At 43.0% G+C, this 18,095-nt stretch overlaps 1 protein-coding gene across 1 annotated transcript in view; it reads right to left on the reverse strand.

Moving 5' to 3' along the window:
• Positions 1 to 18,095, reverse strand: part of EFR3B (EFR3 homolog B (S. cerevisiae)) — a 132,482-nt gene that overhangs the window by 52,325 nt on the left and 62,062 nt on the right. Inside the window, exons 3-4 of the mRNA XM_006880620.1 lie at positions 14,713 to 14,840; positions 4,701 to 4,851 (exon numbers count right to left, since the gene is read on the reverse strand). Of these exons, the coding sequence (XP_006880682.1) occupies positions 4,701 to 4,851; positions 14,713 to 14,840 (279 nt within the window). The remainder of the gene's footprint in view (positions 1 to 4,700; positions 4,852 to 14,712; positions 14,841 to 18,095) is intronic.

Raw genomic sequence — 18,095 nt, forward strand, 5'->3', positions numbered from 1 at the left:
AAAAAAAAAAAAGAAAACCCTAAAGTACAACAGTTTGTCTTTCCCATAACATTTTAAAAGGGAAGAGATTTTTCTCTTAGCCCCACAGAAGCAACAGGCTAGCCTCCTTATCAAAACCGAAGTCTTAGAAGGGTGAGGACGAGCAGGGGGATATCATAAGGTCGCACAATTTGATGGACGGAAGGAGGGGTGGGTGAAAGAAATGGGAAAGATTGGTGTGGATCTGGAAAGACAGGGTAGTGGTGGGCTTAGTTCAATGTTGATTACTTTTATAAGATATCATGAATGGGAATGATTGTATGAAATACAATGTGAATGAAGAATAGTATGAAAAACAATGTATATGAACTTTGTAAGCAAGCCAACATAAAAAAAAAATATTTTATTTTAAAAAAAATAACCCACAAAAACCTGAAGCCTTCTGATGTAGTCTGCCCATCTACCCTGCAGTCTGTGCCTGAGAATGACTCTTCTCTGGGCAGATTGTGCCAAGTCAAGTGATCTTGAGACCTTGGCCAGGCTGGGTCCCACGCACCAGGTCCAAACACCTACACAACCAACCCCCACAAAATACTGTACAAACTTTTCATACTTCCCTTTCCAGCCCTCCCCTACAGCAAAGACAGAGCTCTCCCACGTTGCTGTCCCATCCCCTCCCCAACATCGGCTCCCATAGTATCCAAGACAGGGAGGCAGACTGGGAATCTCATGCTCCTATCTCCTTATATACTCTGAATAAAAATCTCATTGTCATGGAGTTGGAACCAGCTCACAGGGTATAAGCACACGGATGAAACAGTCCATTTTTCTTCCTCAGAGCAGCTGGTAGATTCGAATCAGCAGAGACACAGCCCTGGGGTTGGGAGCGCAACTCCCTATGGACTGGGCCCATAGAGTGCCCTCATTAGATATTGACATAAGAAAATGCATGCTTTCCCCACTCCAACCTCTGTCTCCAAGATTGTTTATTCCCGTACAGAACTTGTAGCAGGGTCAGTTATGAGTGGATTCCAACCTACGACGGGCAATTAATTTTAAAGCCCACTCTTCATTAAAAACTAAAATCCCACTTACTTTTTTAGGATTAAAGTTTATTTTAGGTGCAGCAGTCATAGGTGCAAATTTGGATGTTGTGACAAGTGGGGACCACTCTCATTGTGACTACGCAGGTTAGATGAATATCCATCAGAGACGTGTAGAAGGAAAAGCAGAAACCCTACACAGGTGGGAGGCCCGCCCGTGAGCTCAGCGGCTGCCACGCTTGCCTGAAAGTTTCACCTGGGAAATGTGAAAAGCATCTAGATTGCTAGGACCCCCCTCAAGAGAAGCTCATCAGCGGGTGAGGTTGCGACCTGGGGATTGGTACATTTCTAAAGCTCTCTGGATCAGAGAAGTTCTCTGACTCTGATGTTAGCCAGCTGGAAGGAACCTCATAGTGGGGAAGGAAGTTTGAAGAAGTATTGTAAAAAAAAAAGGGGCTATTTTGTTCTGAGCTGATTCAGGCAACAAAACCAGGCCCAAGAGGAAGGGCATTGAGGCAAAGCCAACTGGGAGAGAGGAGGAGTTTGAGGGCCTCTCATCCACAAGCCCCGAGGCTGCCCAGTGAAGGACTGAGCAAAGCCGAGCAGAGCTGGGCCCAGGGCCTGGGGACTCGGGAGAAGCTGCTGGGTGGGGCCAGGTGGGGACCTCTGACAGTGCAACTTTCAGATTTTAGGAGGACTTTTGAGGACAATACAAGGACCAGGGAGAAGTAAACCATTGCAGAAAGCCAGCGTTCCAGCTGTGTGACAAAGACATTGTATTTGATTTCTCAAACCTCCATTCTAGGCAGGGAAAACCTGCACAATGAGGATGGGAGATGCACTGAATGATTTTCTTTCTCCCTTTTTCCTTCCTAATTTCCCTTTTTAAAAAAAAACAAAAATTGTTGTGTACTGTCCAGCTGGAACCAACCTACAGCTGACCCTCCAGTGCATTTTCAGAGACAGTTAATCTCACTGGAGGAGATTGCCCATCTTTCTCCCACATGGAGTTGAACCTCCTGCCTTGAAGATTACAATGCAGCTTCTTGTCACTAGGCTACCATAGTCACAGATTTGTACAATCATTTGTAAAATGATTTTTACAATCAATTGTAAAACATTTTCATCACCTCCAAAAGAAACTTCATACTTTTAGTTATTACAACCCTGCCTCTATTACCTGCCAGTCCTAAGCCACTGTGAATCCACTTTTCCAAGGTTTACCATATTGCAGCATGTATCACACCTCATTCTTTTTGAAAGCTACATACTGTTCCACTGTGCACACACCTCACTTTGCTTATCCATTCATCAGTTAATGAATGTCAGGTTGTTTCCATCTGCCTTTCTTTTCCTTTTCTGGAACCAAACCCTCTATTCAAATGCAGTGTTGTAAGCTTCCGTGTGGTTGCTGTAGTTAGATGCCATCTATGACTCATAAGTGGCCCTGTGAACAACAGAGCTGGACTCTGCCCTCTCCTGCCCCATGCTGACCATGTCTGACAGGCTTGAACCCATTGGTACAGTCACAGTGTCAACCAATCTTGCTGGGAGTCATTTTTCCTTTATTTGACCTTCCACCTTTCCCAGCATGGTGTCCTTCTCCAAGGAATGGACCCCCCGGGCAACATGTCTAATGTATGTGGTACAAAGATTCCCCATCCTTGCCTCAAAGGAGCCCTGGTTACACTTCCTCCAAGACTTACTGGTATTTTGAATCACTAATCAAAATAGACAGCTTTGGAAAAGGAAATAAACCCCAAAGAATAAAAAAAATAAAAAAAAAAAAGACTTACTGGTTTGTTCTTTGGTGAGTCTGTGGGATAATCAGAACTCTTCTCTAGCACCACAACTCAAAGGCATCGATTCTAACTTCTGTCATCTTTAGTCACACATGTACGCTAAACAGAGCAGGCTGCTGGGTGAAGCAGGTGTCAGAGGCCCTGGGCCCTTCTATTCCTTCTCTCTGAGCCCCCCTTGGTCCATGCAGAGCCCTCAATCCATATGAAAATCTGCTGGAAATTCTTGGGCTAAACTTTCCCAGACTTCATCAAGTAAGAATTCTGTCACATGTGCGAGTTCTAAAATGAGAAGGATCAGGAATCCTCTTCTCTAGGTTTGTTAAGGTTCTAAGGGCAGGAAGGGGCATCTGCATGAGGGGCAACATTCAGGAAGGCTCCATCGAGTGGGGCTGGTTTGGGAATGGATCACAAATATTCAACTCGCTTTATTTAAGTCCCATTGCCCATTTTTACACATATTCATTAAATCACAGTAATTATTAGATGACTCTCACAGCTGGAATGATTCACTGTGACGGGGATTTGCATGGCCCTGAGTTTTCAAGACTGCAGCTGGCAGTGCCTACCCCAGGCAAGGATCTGCTGTGAAAATGCTAGGGCTGGGGGCCACCTGCTAGCATGTCCCTGATGGGAAGACGTCCTCAGGATGCCCTGATGACTGGTTTCTTTGCCATTCAGATGTTCTCTCCTAGACTGTACTTATATTAAACAGGACAACTGAGACAGGATCTGCATCTGTTGCCAGGGCAACCTGACAAATCACTTCACCCTCAGCTACTGTATATATGTAATTTGTCAAAGACAGTTGGCTCACAGAGAGAGGGTAGGGAGGGAAAAGAATGTTAGTTTTGGTCTTTGGAAACAAAACTGGAAGACTATCTTCTGGTCAATCAACTCCCTCAGGACAAGAAAGCAGCCTTGAACTGTGTGATAAACATCGAGAAAATTCAGGTCGGGAAGGCGAAAGGGGGCAAACCTTTAACTTTCATTTTTCAGAATGTAGGTCAATAAAGGCTTCACCTAAGGAATGTAAAAATAGTTGCATTTAAGGGCTTTATGCCAAGCTGCAGAAGACCTGGAGCTGAATGGAGGAGATGAGAGAGGGCAGACACTCAGGAAAGCAGGCAGGGTATTCTAGAATGGACAAACACACGTGGTGTTGGGAGTGCTTGACGTGTCTCATCGTTTGTCTTTCAAGCAACCACCATGGGTACTGAGATCAGGATCCCAGAGCTCGGAGGTCACGTGCAGACCGAGGTAACCCGCTCAAGGTATCATAGAAAAGCCAGAAGTCCAGAAAATCCAAGTGACCTAGCAAAGGCTCCACCACTTGGTAAGCACAGCACGAAGCCTGGGTTCTCTGTGCTCTTTCCACCTACCTGGTGCCTCTGTCCTGTGGACATCTGTTTCCTAGAAGAGTCATAACTGTGCCCATGGAGCTGCTGGGTGCTGAGCTCTGAGAGGGCTCCATAGAAACGGCTCCATTTTGGTCTACTTTATATGTATTCAGGTCTTACTGAAAGCTATTTTAGGGAAAATCTACTATTAAAATTGTTTTTTGAAAATCATTAGTCTAAAGATAAACGTGCCAGAAGCGGTGACAGGTGCACAACGTGAACGTACTGAGAACCACTGAATCGTAGGCTTTAAAGTGGTATGGTTTGAGGTATGTAGATTACACTGCAATTAAATGTTTTTTAAAAAAGATAAATTGCTTTGTGTTCCTGCATCGAGGCATGCTCATACCAGCGGCATGTTGTATCCAGAGTCAGGAACCAGACAGGAAGTCAGCATAACAGCGGGGCCCCAGTGGGCTTCCCCACCTCCTCCCCGCCTTCCCTGGGCCCAGCGGGGAGCCTCGAGGGCCGCGTCTTACCGAGTTGGTGCCCAGGATCTGCAGGTTGGGCTTCTCTGACTCCAGAAGCTTGGCCACCATCTTGAGGAAACTCTCCACGAAGAGGTTGATGCTCTGGCAGTGGCAGGCCATGAGCAGCTGGTCCAGCGCCTCCATGGCAATGCACACATACCTGGGGACACAGCGGCACAACTCGGTAAGATGAGCGCGGGTTGTGTCGGTGGTGCTTATTTATTTTATATTAGTTTGCTTACAAAGTTCATTACATTGCGTCTCACACTATCCTTCATGTTGTTGCTGTTATTAGGAGCTGTTGAGTCAAGTATAACTCATGGTGACCCTAAGAGCAGCCCACCTGAACCCTGCCCTATCCTGAGCCATCCTCATCATCTCTGACACACTGGAGTCCATTGCTGAAGTCACCATGTCCATCCATCTCCTTGGGGGTCCTTCCTCTCCTTCACTGACCCTCCATCTTTCCAAGCATGATTTCTCTTCCCAAGGAACAGCCTCACCTAGCTACATGACCAAAGTATGAAAGACAAAACTTTGCCATCTTTGCCTCAAAGGCGCACCCTGGCTGCACATTTCCCCAACGTTTGGTCTTTTGGTAGTTCCTGGGATATTCAGTATTCTTGTCCAACACGACAATTCAAAGGCATTTTGAGTTGTCTAAGCAAACCTAATCAACGCTTGGCTAAATGTTTCTGTACAAGAAGAAAGATTGTAGAACACCTAGAATTTCTAGCAACATCTGTAGGACCACAATGCAAAGCTTCCCATAGCAGCTGCCCAATTGCAGACACTCTGTGGCCAAGCTGTTTGAGACATGAGCTGGCTTTGCAAATTCAAATATACAAGGTAACAGCTTTGATGGTCTCTCATATTTTAAAAGACATTAGCCACTATCCAGCTAGCTTTGAGCTACTTCTATACAATAAGAGAAACAACCTCTACACTCTGAAAAGTTCATTTTCTGCTTTTATAAAATACTCTTTTCTTTATCTGTATGAGCCAAGTCTACTGAATCATCATCTCTGGGCACATGTGCAAATGGAACACGTCCCATTCTTATCTACCCAGTGTCTTTCAAACACAAAGGCAGCATGGATCTTTGAGCTTCATCTGGGAGGCCCACCCTTCCTTGGCTGTGAAGACCTTTGCCCTTCAGAGGGCACCTCAATCACAACCCAGGAACCTGCTGTGCCTTACAACCCCCGCCCTGGCATGTTTCAGGCCCACTGTATGGGCTGGTAAAGCAGAGACCAAATCCTGCAGGGCTGGGGAACAGCCTGGACGAAAGCCCTTCCAAATGGCACAGGCTTCCCTGCAGAGAAGCCCAGACACATGCAGGCAGCCTAGCAGGGCAGCTGGGAAATAAGGACAGGTGGAGTGGAATTCTGCGCCTCTTATGCATCAACCCAGCTTCCAGAAGCATTTCACTACTATTACACAGAGCTTAAATCAGAGAAAGGAAGGGGGTGGGTGGAGTTAGCAAAAGAAGACTCTGGAAGGTCTCCCATCACCCAGTGCACAGACTGTTGCTTTCCTTTTTGCTGCAAAAGCTTGCAAGAAAACTCTCTGATAAGTAAAAACCATCGCTTGCTAGGGGGAAAAAACCCCAACAACCCCAAAACAACAACCGCCAAAATCTTGGCTGACTTGAGTGAGAATTCTGGTAAAAGTGAAGCTGAAAAGTATAGGCATTTAAAGTGCAGTTCTTGTTGTTTTTTTTTAAATTAACTTTAATGAACGTTTACAGAGACTTAGGGTTTCTAGTCATTCATTATTGCACTTTTCTCCCCACCCACCCCCTCCTCCCCAATTCACTCTTCCTGAAAAGAAAAAGAAAAACTCTTTCATTGTTATGCAATCCTCTCCCCCTGCCACACCTGCCCCAAGCCCACTCCACTGTTCAGCCTTCACTCTGGACTTCTGTAATTACAAGAGTACCCATTCATATGTCCCTTTTAAACAGTTCTCTTCCTTATCTGTTTCAGTGCAATATATATCATTCCTCCCCTCCTTTTTTATCTTCCCTCAACCCCAATGTCAGTTCCGTTTTACAACAGTGGCCCTATGCAATAGTTATCTTTTTGTGACTGAGATACTTCACTCAGCATAATGTCCTCCAGGGTCACCCATTTTGCATAATATTTCATGAGTTCCTTGTTTTTCCATGCAGTATAGTATTCCATTCTGTGAATATACCACAGCTTCTCTATCCATTTGTTTGTTGATGGGCACTTGGGTTGTTTCCAACTCTTTGCTGTTGTGAACAAAGTCGCAATAAACATGGCTGTGCATATATCTGCTTGGGTGACAGTTATGGTTTCTTTAGAGTATATTCCCAGTAGTGGAATTGCTGGGTCAAATGGTATCTCTATTTGCAACTTTTTGAGAAAGCGCCATACTGCCTGCCATAGTGGTTATACCATTTTATGGTCCCACCAACAGTGGGGGGGGAAAGTGCAGTTCTTGGTGACATCAGCCTTTGCTCCTAACTCTGACTCTAATCCTAAAAGACTCCAAACTAAGGGGTTGTAACTCTGGATTTAATTTTCTCAACATATCTTAAAAGAGTGGAGCTCAATGGAACCTCTGAGCGCTCACTCAATTTGCTCTGCCTTTGTCCTTTTTCACAGTAACTCTCTCACACACGGCTTAGCCTTTAGGCAGACTATGGGATTCTTGGGGTGATGTCCACTCAGCAGGATTGGGAGCATCAGAGGTCTGATCTGGGCTTGCTGTCCTGGAAGAGGTCTGGGAATTTGAACTTGGCCTGACTGGGTGCTCAGAACAGGATGGAGCAGGAAGGAGCTGGAAGCACTGCTCACCCACAGAGGCACCCAGGCAAGAGGCAGGTCACAGGTCACAGCAATGGTTGACAGCTGGGAGTCCTGACTGTACTAGGAGCACTTCCCATGCAGTGAGGAGGACAGAACCCAAGACATCACAGATGAACTGGAGTTCATGGGCAGCAACCGAAGCCAGGGGAGGACTAGGGCACCTGGCAGGTTATAGCAACAGGAACCCAGGGTAAGGAGCCAGGGCAGGAGTGACTCATAATGACTGAAGAAAGTACACAGGAGGCCTGGTACTCAGGAGTGAAGCAGGAAGCGCAAGCCAAGGGTCTTCACTGAGAACTATTTGTGATGGAGAATCTGTGCCTGGTTTTGAACACCTTGTGCCCAGTCAGGGGCAGCTTTAGGAACCAGGAGAGACACTGAGCCTCCAGGGAAAGAGGAGCAGCAATGCAGTCTGGGAACCAGTTAGAGAGGAAAAAAAGGCAGATTTGGAGTTCAAGATGGGATCAGCAGGCAGAAAGAGAGGCCGAGGCACGTTTCGCACGGCTAGTCATTGCCCTAGATCACTCCAGGAGCAGTGGATGTGACAAAAGAACTTCTTTTCTTGGGCGATTTGAACACATATAGTCAGTCCCATTCTTAGATAGAATCTTCTAGGTTTAAAAAACCCATAGGTAAGAGACAAGCAATGTTCTTAGCTAAGGGAAAGGTGAAACTACTAGTAGTGGTTTTTATCCAAAGGTGGACCCATCTACCAAGCAAGCTCTCTGCGAAATCTGTCCGTATTCTTAGGGTCTCCACTAAGCCATCTCCATAGAGGACAACTTTCTTTGGCATTTAGGGAGTGGGGGCAGTGATCTCCATCCTCTGGGGTTTAGACAAGCTGGGGCTAGATGGCGAGATGAGAGCTCGAGGCACTGGAGTTGCATCCAGAGTGCTGTCGACTCTCAGCGATCACTGTCAGCGGAGCCTGGGCCTCACTCAGCACTGACGTTACCTCCTCTGCTCTCCAGCTGCTCCAGGAGTTCTAGCAGCTGGGCCATGATGGAAAGGGAAGGCAAAGCTCAAATAAGAAGGAAAGCAGAAGTTCCAGCTTTTTGTTGCTCTGTGTATCACTGCTCATCGTAGCCCAGGCTGATGACTAACACCTTGCAATGTGTCTTTTAGCCTCTCTCTGCCTGCATTTGATTACCCCACTTGATGCCAAACATGTATGCTAACTGGGAGCAAGGGGCCATGATAACAGGAACGGTGGAAGCAGAAGGAGGTCGTTCTGCTACTGGGTCCAACGTGGACGGCTCAAGACCATATGGTCAAAGCACAAAAAAATACAGACACTTGCGTCACACGGGGGACACAGGCCCTCAGACAATCTCTGTGCCAACATTTTGCTTTTCCAAATCTGCTGTCAGTGACACAGAAGGTTATTAGGATGATATAGAGGGCTGGACAGGGGAATGTTGGAAGGGTGCAGAGAGAGAACGAGAGATCAGATTAGATGTAAGAGATTCTTCTTCTCTCTGAATGTTTATGATTAAAGCCCTCAGTGAGGTCTTCAAGGCTTTAAATACTTACATGCTGCAAAGTCTATTTTTAATAGAATGATAGCAATTTTGAATTGTGGCTCTAAGATCAGGGGAATAATTTTAAATGCCTCTGCTAGCTGAAAAACAGCTTTATTGAGGGAACCATCATTGCAGAGAAGACAGGCAAAATTAGTATTAAATGTTTAATGTTATAGCCAGTATATTAGTGTGAGGTTCATTCGAGGATAAAGTTATTTTTACTTCCTTCAGAGTACTTTATATTAGGGCCCTTTATATAATCAGCATGTATGATATAGTCATGCCCTTTTTATTAAGCATGCAATTCTATTATATAAAATGATCACAGAAATATATTCCTTTTGGTCTTGCTTTTACAACAGAGGTAACTTGGTTTAAAATTTGCTAGTGCTTCCTGAGGTTTCACACTCTGGTCAAGATTGGATTCAACTACTTGACCAGGAAGAGGGGGCCTTAAAGGGCAGCAGGAGCTGATGGGTAGAGGTGGGGGGAGGTTGGGGAGAGAGAGTAATACAAAGGCCTAGAAGACAGAAGGACTCAAGTGTTGGGAGGTTATTACCTTGACTATCTGGAATGGGTCCAGAGTAGGTGTGAAAACAAATGAAGGTAAAAGGGAAAAAAAGAGTTTATTCAAAATGGCTTTCCTAGCTATTAAGTTTGACTTTGTCACATGGAAGGGCAGGGACATGAGAATGGGGTGTGTTGCTCTATTCTCAAGGGAGTTGACTAGTCTTGGCATTAAATTGAGCAGATTTAGCAGGAGAAATAGAGCATCACACCATAAGCAAAGAAGCAGCAGAGAATGCAGTGCATACACTTTAGGGCCAGAGTTTTATACTAGCCAGACCTACAGGAAAATAGCAGCAGCTTCAGCAGAGAACCAGAGACCCAAGGTAAGACAGAGGTGACCTAGGACTGCTACATTGTAGAACCAGAACCAGAGGCCTTTGCCCAAGCTTGCTGGATAACTTGGAGAGAGATTCCATAATTGGGAGAACCAAGAGAAATTTGTAACACTGGCTTAAAGTCGCAAGGCTGAGGGGCTGAAGGGCCTGTTATCATGCTCCAGAAGCTGTCCTGACTGAGAAATTATATCCTGTTAACTCCCCTAATAGATCCCATAACTGTGTGTATGGTTCTATGTCGTCTGTGAGCTACAGTAACAAATTTCTGACCCAGTAGAAGATTAGGACTGGTGTTAGAATTATCAGAAGTAAGGGCCTGGGGGACATGTCTGACCTCATGGGATTTGGTTTTGTGTTGTCGATGTTGTTGAAGGGGCCAGTTTCCCCTGGTGGGGTTAGTAGAGGTCAGGCTAAACCTTCCTCATGCTGCCATTGCTCTTTTTGCAGATGAACGTGGCAGGTAGAGTGGTGAGTTAAGAGCAGGTTGTGGAAGACCCAGATGTTAAGCTAAAGAGTTTGGATTTCATTCTAAAGAAGCTAGGAAAGTATAACTTCAGGGCTGTGACTTCAAAAGGTCTTATCTAACAGTATTAATCTGGAAGGAACAGAAGAGGAAAGGCTAATTTCACACTCAGTGCCCAAACATACTCAGGGTAAAAAGAAATGAGAGCTTGAATCAAGAGGAGGCAAGTGCAGAAGAAAGAAGAAGATGGAGAGAAAAAGATTCTGTGAAGAATGAAACCAACAGGATATAAGAATAAATACCCCAAGTCTACGCGCAGAGACCTCTCAAAATTACTGAGGAACGACGATGTCAGTTTGAGGACTAAGGGACACCTGATTCAGAACATGGTCTTTTCAATCATTTCCTATGCATCTGAGAGCCAGACAATTAGTAAGGATGACAGAAGAGGAACTGATGCCTTTAAGATGTGCTGTTGGAAAAAAGTGCTGAATATCCCATCAAGTGCCAAAAGAACAAACATGTATATTTTGGAGAAAGTACAGCTGAAGTGCTTCTTGGAGGCAAAGATGACAAAGCTTCACCTCACAAAGCTTCCTCACATGTAGTTAGGAGAGGCTATTCATTTGAGAGGGGCATCATACTTAGAAAGGTGGAGAGTCAGCAAAAGAGAAAAAGACCCTCAAAGAGATAGAATGACACTGTGACTGCTGCAATGGGCTTGGGTATATCAAAGACGATGAAGATGGCACAGGATAGAACAGAGGTCAGATCTGTTGTTCAAAGGGTCTATATGAGTCATACTCAACTGGACAGCATCTAAAAACAACAAGCCCAAGTCTGCAAAAGAATGACAAAATCAAGGATGGGGAAACTTTGAGCATGTCATCAAGGGAAACCAATTGTAAGGAAAGGACACTATGTTTTGTAAAGTAGGCGATTCATCAAAATAAATGAAACTCTCAAGGAGATGGACTGATTAATACTAACAACAATGGGCTCAATCACAGCTATAACAATAAAGATGGCACAGGATTGGTCAACAGTTCATTCTGTCATTTAAAAAGTAATTATGAGTCCATTTTGTTATGAGGTCTCTATGACTCAATGGTACCTAACAACAGCAACCACATGAAATCTACCCAGCCCTCTGTCCCACTGGTGATGCCACCTAGAATAACTTTACACCAAGAGTTAGCTTTTCATTCAGCCTCTCTCTGAATCATGGTGTGGTTAGGAGGCAAACACAACCTGACACCTTCCTTTCAATAAAAGCAACACATGCCCAATAGGGAATACTTAAAATCCACACACAAAAGTACACAGGAAACAAGCAAAACTCTACTGTCACTATGTCCACAAAGAGAAATCTTAATATTTTGGTATTTTATTTTTAGAAAATTTTCTGGGTATGTATTGATATTGTTTGGTCATCATCTATGTTTTTAATATAAATGTCAACACTGAATGCATAATTATATAGTCTGGTGTGTGTTTGCTTTTTATTTAAAAACGACATTTTCATATATACAGAAAGCACTTTATAAACACCAGGAAAGGACTTTATAAAGACCATTTTTACAGACTAGCTAATTTATTGAATTATTCTTCTCTAGACTCTGTTGACCTAGTAGTAAGAATCTGCACTGCAGTCACAAAGGCACCTTGTTCAAATCCACCAGCTTCTCTGCGGGAGAAGGTTGGGCAATCTCCTCCTGTGCCTCTTAGAATCCACTGGAGGGTTGGCTATGGGCTGATTCTGACTTGATGGTATATAACAACAATAGCAGCAATTAGACATTTAAATTATTTATACTTTGTAAGATTGATTCTTTAGGTTTAATAGAAATGGAATTACTAAGTCAAAATACATAAATGTTCCTGAGGCTCTTGACACATAGATCTAAGTTACTTTCTGAGGAAGTTTGACCAATTTGCCCTTCTTATAGAAAAGCATGAAAGTGCCTCCTAATTTGCCATCCTTAGGTTACTAATGGACACAGCTTTTTTTGGTTAATTTGAGATGTGAAAATGGCTATCATTTCAATTGACATGCTTGATTACAAATGTGTTGACTATCATCTGATATGTATAATGAATTCTCTCTCGGAAATTCATATTACCTTGCATCAAATCTTATGGACTGTGAGCCAGTAATACATTAAGTTTGAATCATTACCTTATTTTTTTAAAAATACATTATGTTATCTTTTATATTTTTATTTTTTCTTTTTTGATATCAAACTCTTTACATTTTTAAACATCTAAATGTATTGATTGTAAATTTTCCTTAAGATTTCTTCTCTCTTCTAAGGATAGTAAGTCCTTCTCTCAGAAGAGATTGATAAATATTTCACTTAAGTGCATTTTCTTTTTTTTTTTTTCATGATTGATATTTTATTGGTTGTTTTAAGGGCCAGTTCAGAGACATTATGAACAACCTGTACATAATTCTTAATGTACGTACCAAAAATCTAAAAAGCCATGTAGTTATAATTCTTTTCTAAATTCCAGTGACCTTCCAGCTTTAAATTTGGAGCAAAGTTTTCATAAAGAAGAAAATAAGTACCAGTATCTTCAATTGTTGATAAACTGTCACATCATTAAGTCCCACTATTTCACAATTTACTATCACACACACTACACTCGAATTTTCAACAGTTCACAGCACATAACAAGGTTATTAGGAAAACTGGATTACTAAGACCAAAGATGTTACAGAATCCACATAGTTCTGACAGGGAGAAAGCCATGAAAAGGGAGTGGTTATGTTTAAGAAGAAATTTTACTAAACAATGTTCTAATTTATGTATCTTAAACATGGAAAATAGACTTAATTTAAAATGTTCAAGTCATAAATGCATGACTAAGACTCCAAATTGTCATTAAGTATACTATGTATTATGGGATATAAAAACTGTCCCTTTTTTCCCATGGAATGTTACACTGACATCCAAAGCCCCCCCACAATTTTAACATCCCACATTTTCTGGTTGTACCAAAAAATAAACAACCAGCAAATGATCTCACCTCTTAAAAAAAAGCATTTACACTTAAAAATGGGATGAAGTGGGATTTCCTTCTTCTGGGATTGCAGTACACCTTCTTGCCACTAGGCCACCAGAGCTCGCCTGGATTTCCTTCTTCTTAAAAATGTTTCTAGAGCTACTAAAAAACTTGCATTTACAAAATAGTTGATAAAAATATTCCTCTGGATTGTACAAGAAAGGAGATACAGGGACCACTGATAAGACATGGTAGACAAATATTAATCAGACTTGGCTTCTTTTTCTTCTGCTTCATAAGAGGCTGGACTCTCTTCGTTTTTAGTTTCTCCATTTTCTGCAGGTAAATTTTGTTTAGTTTCTTGGTTAGCCACTTCAGCCTGTTTTCCCTTTGTTCCCCTTTTCCCTTTTGTTTGCACTTTTTTGTCAGAAGACTTCTCCTTTCCTGCTGCCTTTTTGGGCTTCATTTCCACGTTTGCAGGCGGCTTAGCTGACAGCCTCGCTGAATCTCCTCTTGGGCTCCTCCTTCACCGCACCCTCGGCCGAGCTGACCTTCCTCTTGGGCATGTTGGCGACAGGGAGGGCTAGTGCAGGGTGCCTGAGGGCCGCGGCGCACACAGAGCCTTCGCAAAGCTGGGTTGCTCTGGCACTGCCTCTCTGCCCACCGCCGTGCTGCTGGGACCCGCGGCGGGGGCGGTTAAGTGCATTTTCTAATGGACAAATTACCTCTATGCTTGTCCTTTCAATAGATGTAGATGGGCTCTTCTTACTTTTTAAAGACAACACAACAAGAAGAGTGACACATTTGGGGTTAGACTAATTGTTTAAAGGTACCAGACAAAGTATGTGTGAGGGCTTCTGGGTATAAATAGGAGGGATAAATTGAAAGTTAGAATCTGACATCTTTTCTTCACAAATCTTGTCAAGAATATCAAATTTTAACCTGTCTCTGGAAAGGTAAATGGAATTCATTCCTATGCTCTCAGTCTGTTCAAGAATACTTATGAAGACAGCCTACTATCTTCTTTTTAAAATTATTTTCCAAATTAATACTTCTTTTTATAATTTTTTTTCCTTGTTGTGTACCATCAAGCTGGATCCGACTGGCACAGGAGGAGATTGGCCCTCCTTCTCTAGTAGAGCATCTGGTGGATTTGAACCATGTGCCTTCGGGATTGCAGAACAGCTTCTTGCCACTAGGCCACCAGAGCTCCCTCTATCTTTTTCTTTTTTTTTAAAGCATCTATATTTCTTGAAAATAGGTCTCCCACCTTCCCAGACTACTTACCCATATCGATGGCGGCCCACATCCCGGATGAGCCTCTCTGAGAGGTAGGCACCAATACGATCTAGTTTTTCTGGAGCTGAGAGGGCGTAGAAGGTCAGCTTCTCCATGTTGGTCTTCACCAGGCCATCCTGTAGGATATAGACAGTTCACAATCACTCTGACTATATTATGGCTGGACAGCTTCACGTCCTGATATAGTGTTATCGCTTTATTGTTCAAAATGGCCTTCCTAGCCATCAGCTTTGACCTTTATCAACTGACTAGGTGGGAACCTGAAATAGAGTATGTATAAGCTAATCATTATGGGGTTGACCAGTTTTTCCTATTCCATCAAGTTTAAAGTCAGCAATTTTAGTAGTAAATGTGAGACCCTCACTACCAACAAGGAGGAGAGGAAGAAGCAGAGAACTCAGCAATCATTATGCGGCCAGAGATCCCTCACCAGTTAGACCAGGACCTACATGGGATCAGCAACAACCTCAGCAGAGAACAGGAGATTGGCATGGAGTCAGAGCCAGGGCCTTCACCCAAGCTAGCTGGAGGCCTGAGGGGAGACACTATAATTTGTAACCCTGACTAAGCCATGAGGTTGAAGGTTAAAGGGCCTGTAAGCATGCTTGAGAAGCTGTCCTGACTGAAAACCTGCATTCTGCTGCCAACCTGAACTGTAACCTGTTAACTTCCCTAGTACATTTCACAATGGTGAGTATAGTTTCGTGAGTTCTGTGCGGCCACTGCAAATGACTTCAAACCCAGTAGTAGAGCAGTATGACTAGTGTTGGAATACACGGCAGAAGATCAAGGACTGTAGTCTTCAATAGGAACTGAAGCTCAACATAAAGAAGACAAAGATTCTCACCACTGGGCCAACTGACAGCACCATGATAGATGGAGAAGAGATTGAGGTTGTTAACAGTTACAGCTTGCTTAGCTCCTCAGTCAACACTTTTGGCACCAGCAGTCAGGAAATCTAAACACAAATTGCATTGGGAAAATCTGCCGTCAGGGACCTCTCCAGAGTACTGAGAAACAACGGTGTCAGTCTAGAGACTAGGGTGTGCCTGATCCAGGCCATGGTCTTCACAATTACTTGCTGAGAGCTGGATAAGGACTAAGGAGCATAGAAGAAGAATTGATGCCTTTGAGTCGTGGTGCTGGAGAAGAGTCTTTAACATACCATGGACTTCCAAGAAAACAAATAGGTCTGTCTTGGAAAGGGTGAAACCAAGTTTCGCCTTGGAGGCTAGGATTTTGAAGCTTTGTCTTACACACTTTGGAAACATGGCCAGGAGGGACTGGTCCTTAGAGAAGGACATCATGCTCGGAAGGATGGAGGGACAGTGTAGGAGAGAAAGACCTTAGATGAGTTGGACTAATACAGTGACTAGGACAATGGGAGTAGGTGTATGTGGGTCACTGAGATTGGCTCAGGACAGGGCAGGCTTCAGAGCTACTGTACATAGGGTTGCTGTGAGTTACAGGCAACTTGGCAGCACATAACAACAACAACAGGTGTAGGAGCATGGGGATTGCATCTGACCTTACAAGAATTGGCTTTCTAGCGTAGATGTTGCCTTATATTGTGGCTGTTCCCACTTGTGAAGCTAACAGAAATCAGATTCAGTTGTCCTTATGCTGCCTCCACTCTTTCTAAGATATAAATCACAATTCACATCACTCAACATCTACAGTGTGCCTATTATGTATGTAAAAAGTCATGGTGATGTAATGCATTATGTGTTGGGCTGCTGATCAAAAGGACAGTGGTTCAAATCCACCAGTTACTCCTCTGGAGAAAAATGAGCATAAAGATTTAAAGTCTTAGAAACCGGATTAAGAGCTGTTATGAGTTGGGATCAACTCTGTGATGGTGTGTTTGGTTTTAGTCATTATTTTAGTGTCAGACAACACCGGGTATCAGGACTTAAAAAGATGATTAAAACATAGGTCCTTCCTTTTAGGAACTCACAGGCTACCCAAAATGTGCTGGCTATAAATATGAATAGTGGTATGGATGCATATACAAGTAGATCCTTCCTTACAAAGTATTCTAGTTAAGACAATGCATACTTATTGTCTAGTTTTGGTTTTGTCTTTTCTATGTCTTATCACTACTAGTATATACTACACACAACATTGCAACTGAGCAACCCTGTGTACAACAGCCCTAAACTCTGCTCTATGCTGTCCCAATCTTATTGTCTCTGACACATCTACTCCCATTACCCCAGTTACTGAATCAATCCATCTTATCGAGGCTCTGCCTCTCCTGTGCTGCCCCTCCACGCTCCCAAGCATGGTGTCCCTCTCCAAGGACGGTCCCTCCTAGCGACATGTCCAAAGTACGTCAGACAAAGCTTCAGAATCCTTGCCTCCAAGGAGCAGCCTGGTTTCACCCTCTCTAAGATGAACCTGTTTGTTCTCCTAGCAGTCCATGGTATATTCAATACCCTTCTCTAATGCCACAGCTCAGAGGCATCAATTCTCCTATCATTCCTAGTCATTGTCCAGCTCTCTGATGCATAGCAAGTTATCGCAACTAGTAGTTTGCTATATTTTAGAGTTCAGTGTATCTGGAACATTGCATCTTCCCAAGAGGAAGAAATTATGAGAAAATGCATCCAGGAGACAGGAAAAAATATTTCTATGTGAAGGCACTCCATGTTTTTTGCTCAGGATAATAAGATGGAAGAAATAATTGAGAAAAATCTTCCTTATGGCAAAAATTTGGAATTTAGAAATAATGCCCCTGATATTAAATGGTTCATAGAACATGAAAACAGGAGAATTGACAGGCCAGGCTGTGTGCATTTTGAAGAAGAAAAAATTAAGTTGTCAAAGACTCTCACAGTGAAAGGATTAGCTAAAGTTTTTTCTGAACTAAATCAGGGGCTTCAGTTGCTTGAAAACATACTAAATCCTGATGACTTTGCTAAAGTTGACTGGTAGATTTGGGAAGCAATGAACTGTTACTGAAAAACATGAGTTAAAAAAAAAGGAAAAGGACCATCTGCACAGATAACTTTTAACACATTTTCTGACTAGAAATGCCATCTTCATTCCCTGGAATAATCCAGATGATTCAGAATCTTCCGTAATTGCAGTTATTACCCACAATTGACAAAATGCCAATGTTATCCAACTCTTCTCTATTGTTGGCGTAAATTTTTTATGATTTATTTTTTTGTGTGTACTTGTAAAAAGATGTACTAAAGATATCTGTAAGTTTATATGTAATGTTTCTAAGGACAAATATGTTGTTTTTGTTTATTGCCTTCTATTCCAGCATGACTCATAGTGATCTTATGAACAAAAGGCCTGAAGCCCCTCTGCAACTATCAAAATTTATCAAAGTTCATAGTTTCCGGAAGCATGTTATTTAG

The sequence above is a fragment of the Elephantulus edwardii genome, unplaced genomic scaffold (genome assembly GCF_000299155.1).
Source record: "Elephantulus edwardii isolate Elephantulus edwardi_28Jun2011 unplaced genomic scaffold, EleEdw1.0 scaffold00009, whole genome shotgun sequence".
Taxonomy (NCBI): Eukaryota; Metazoa; Chordata; class Mammalia; order Macroscelidea; family Macroscelididae; genus Elephantulus; species Elephantulus edwardii.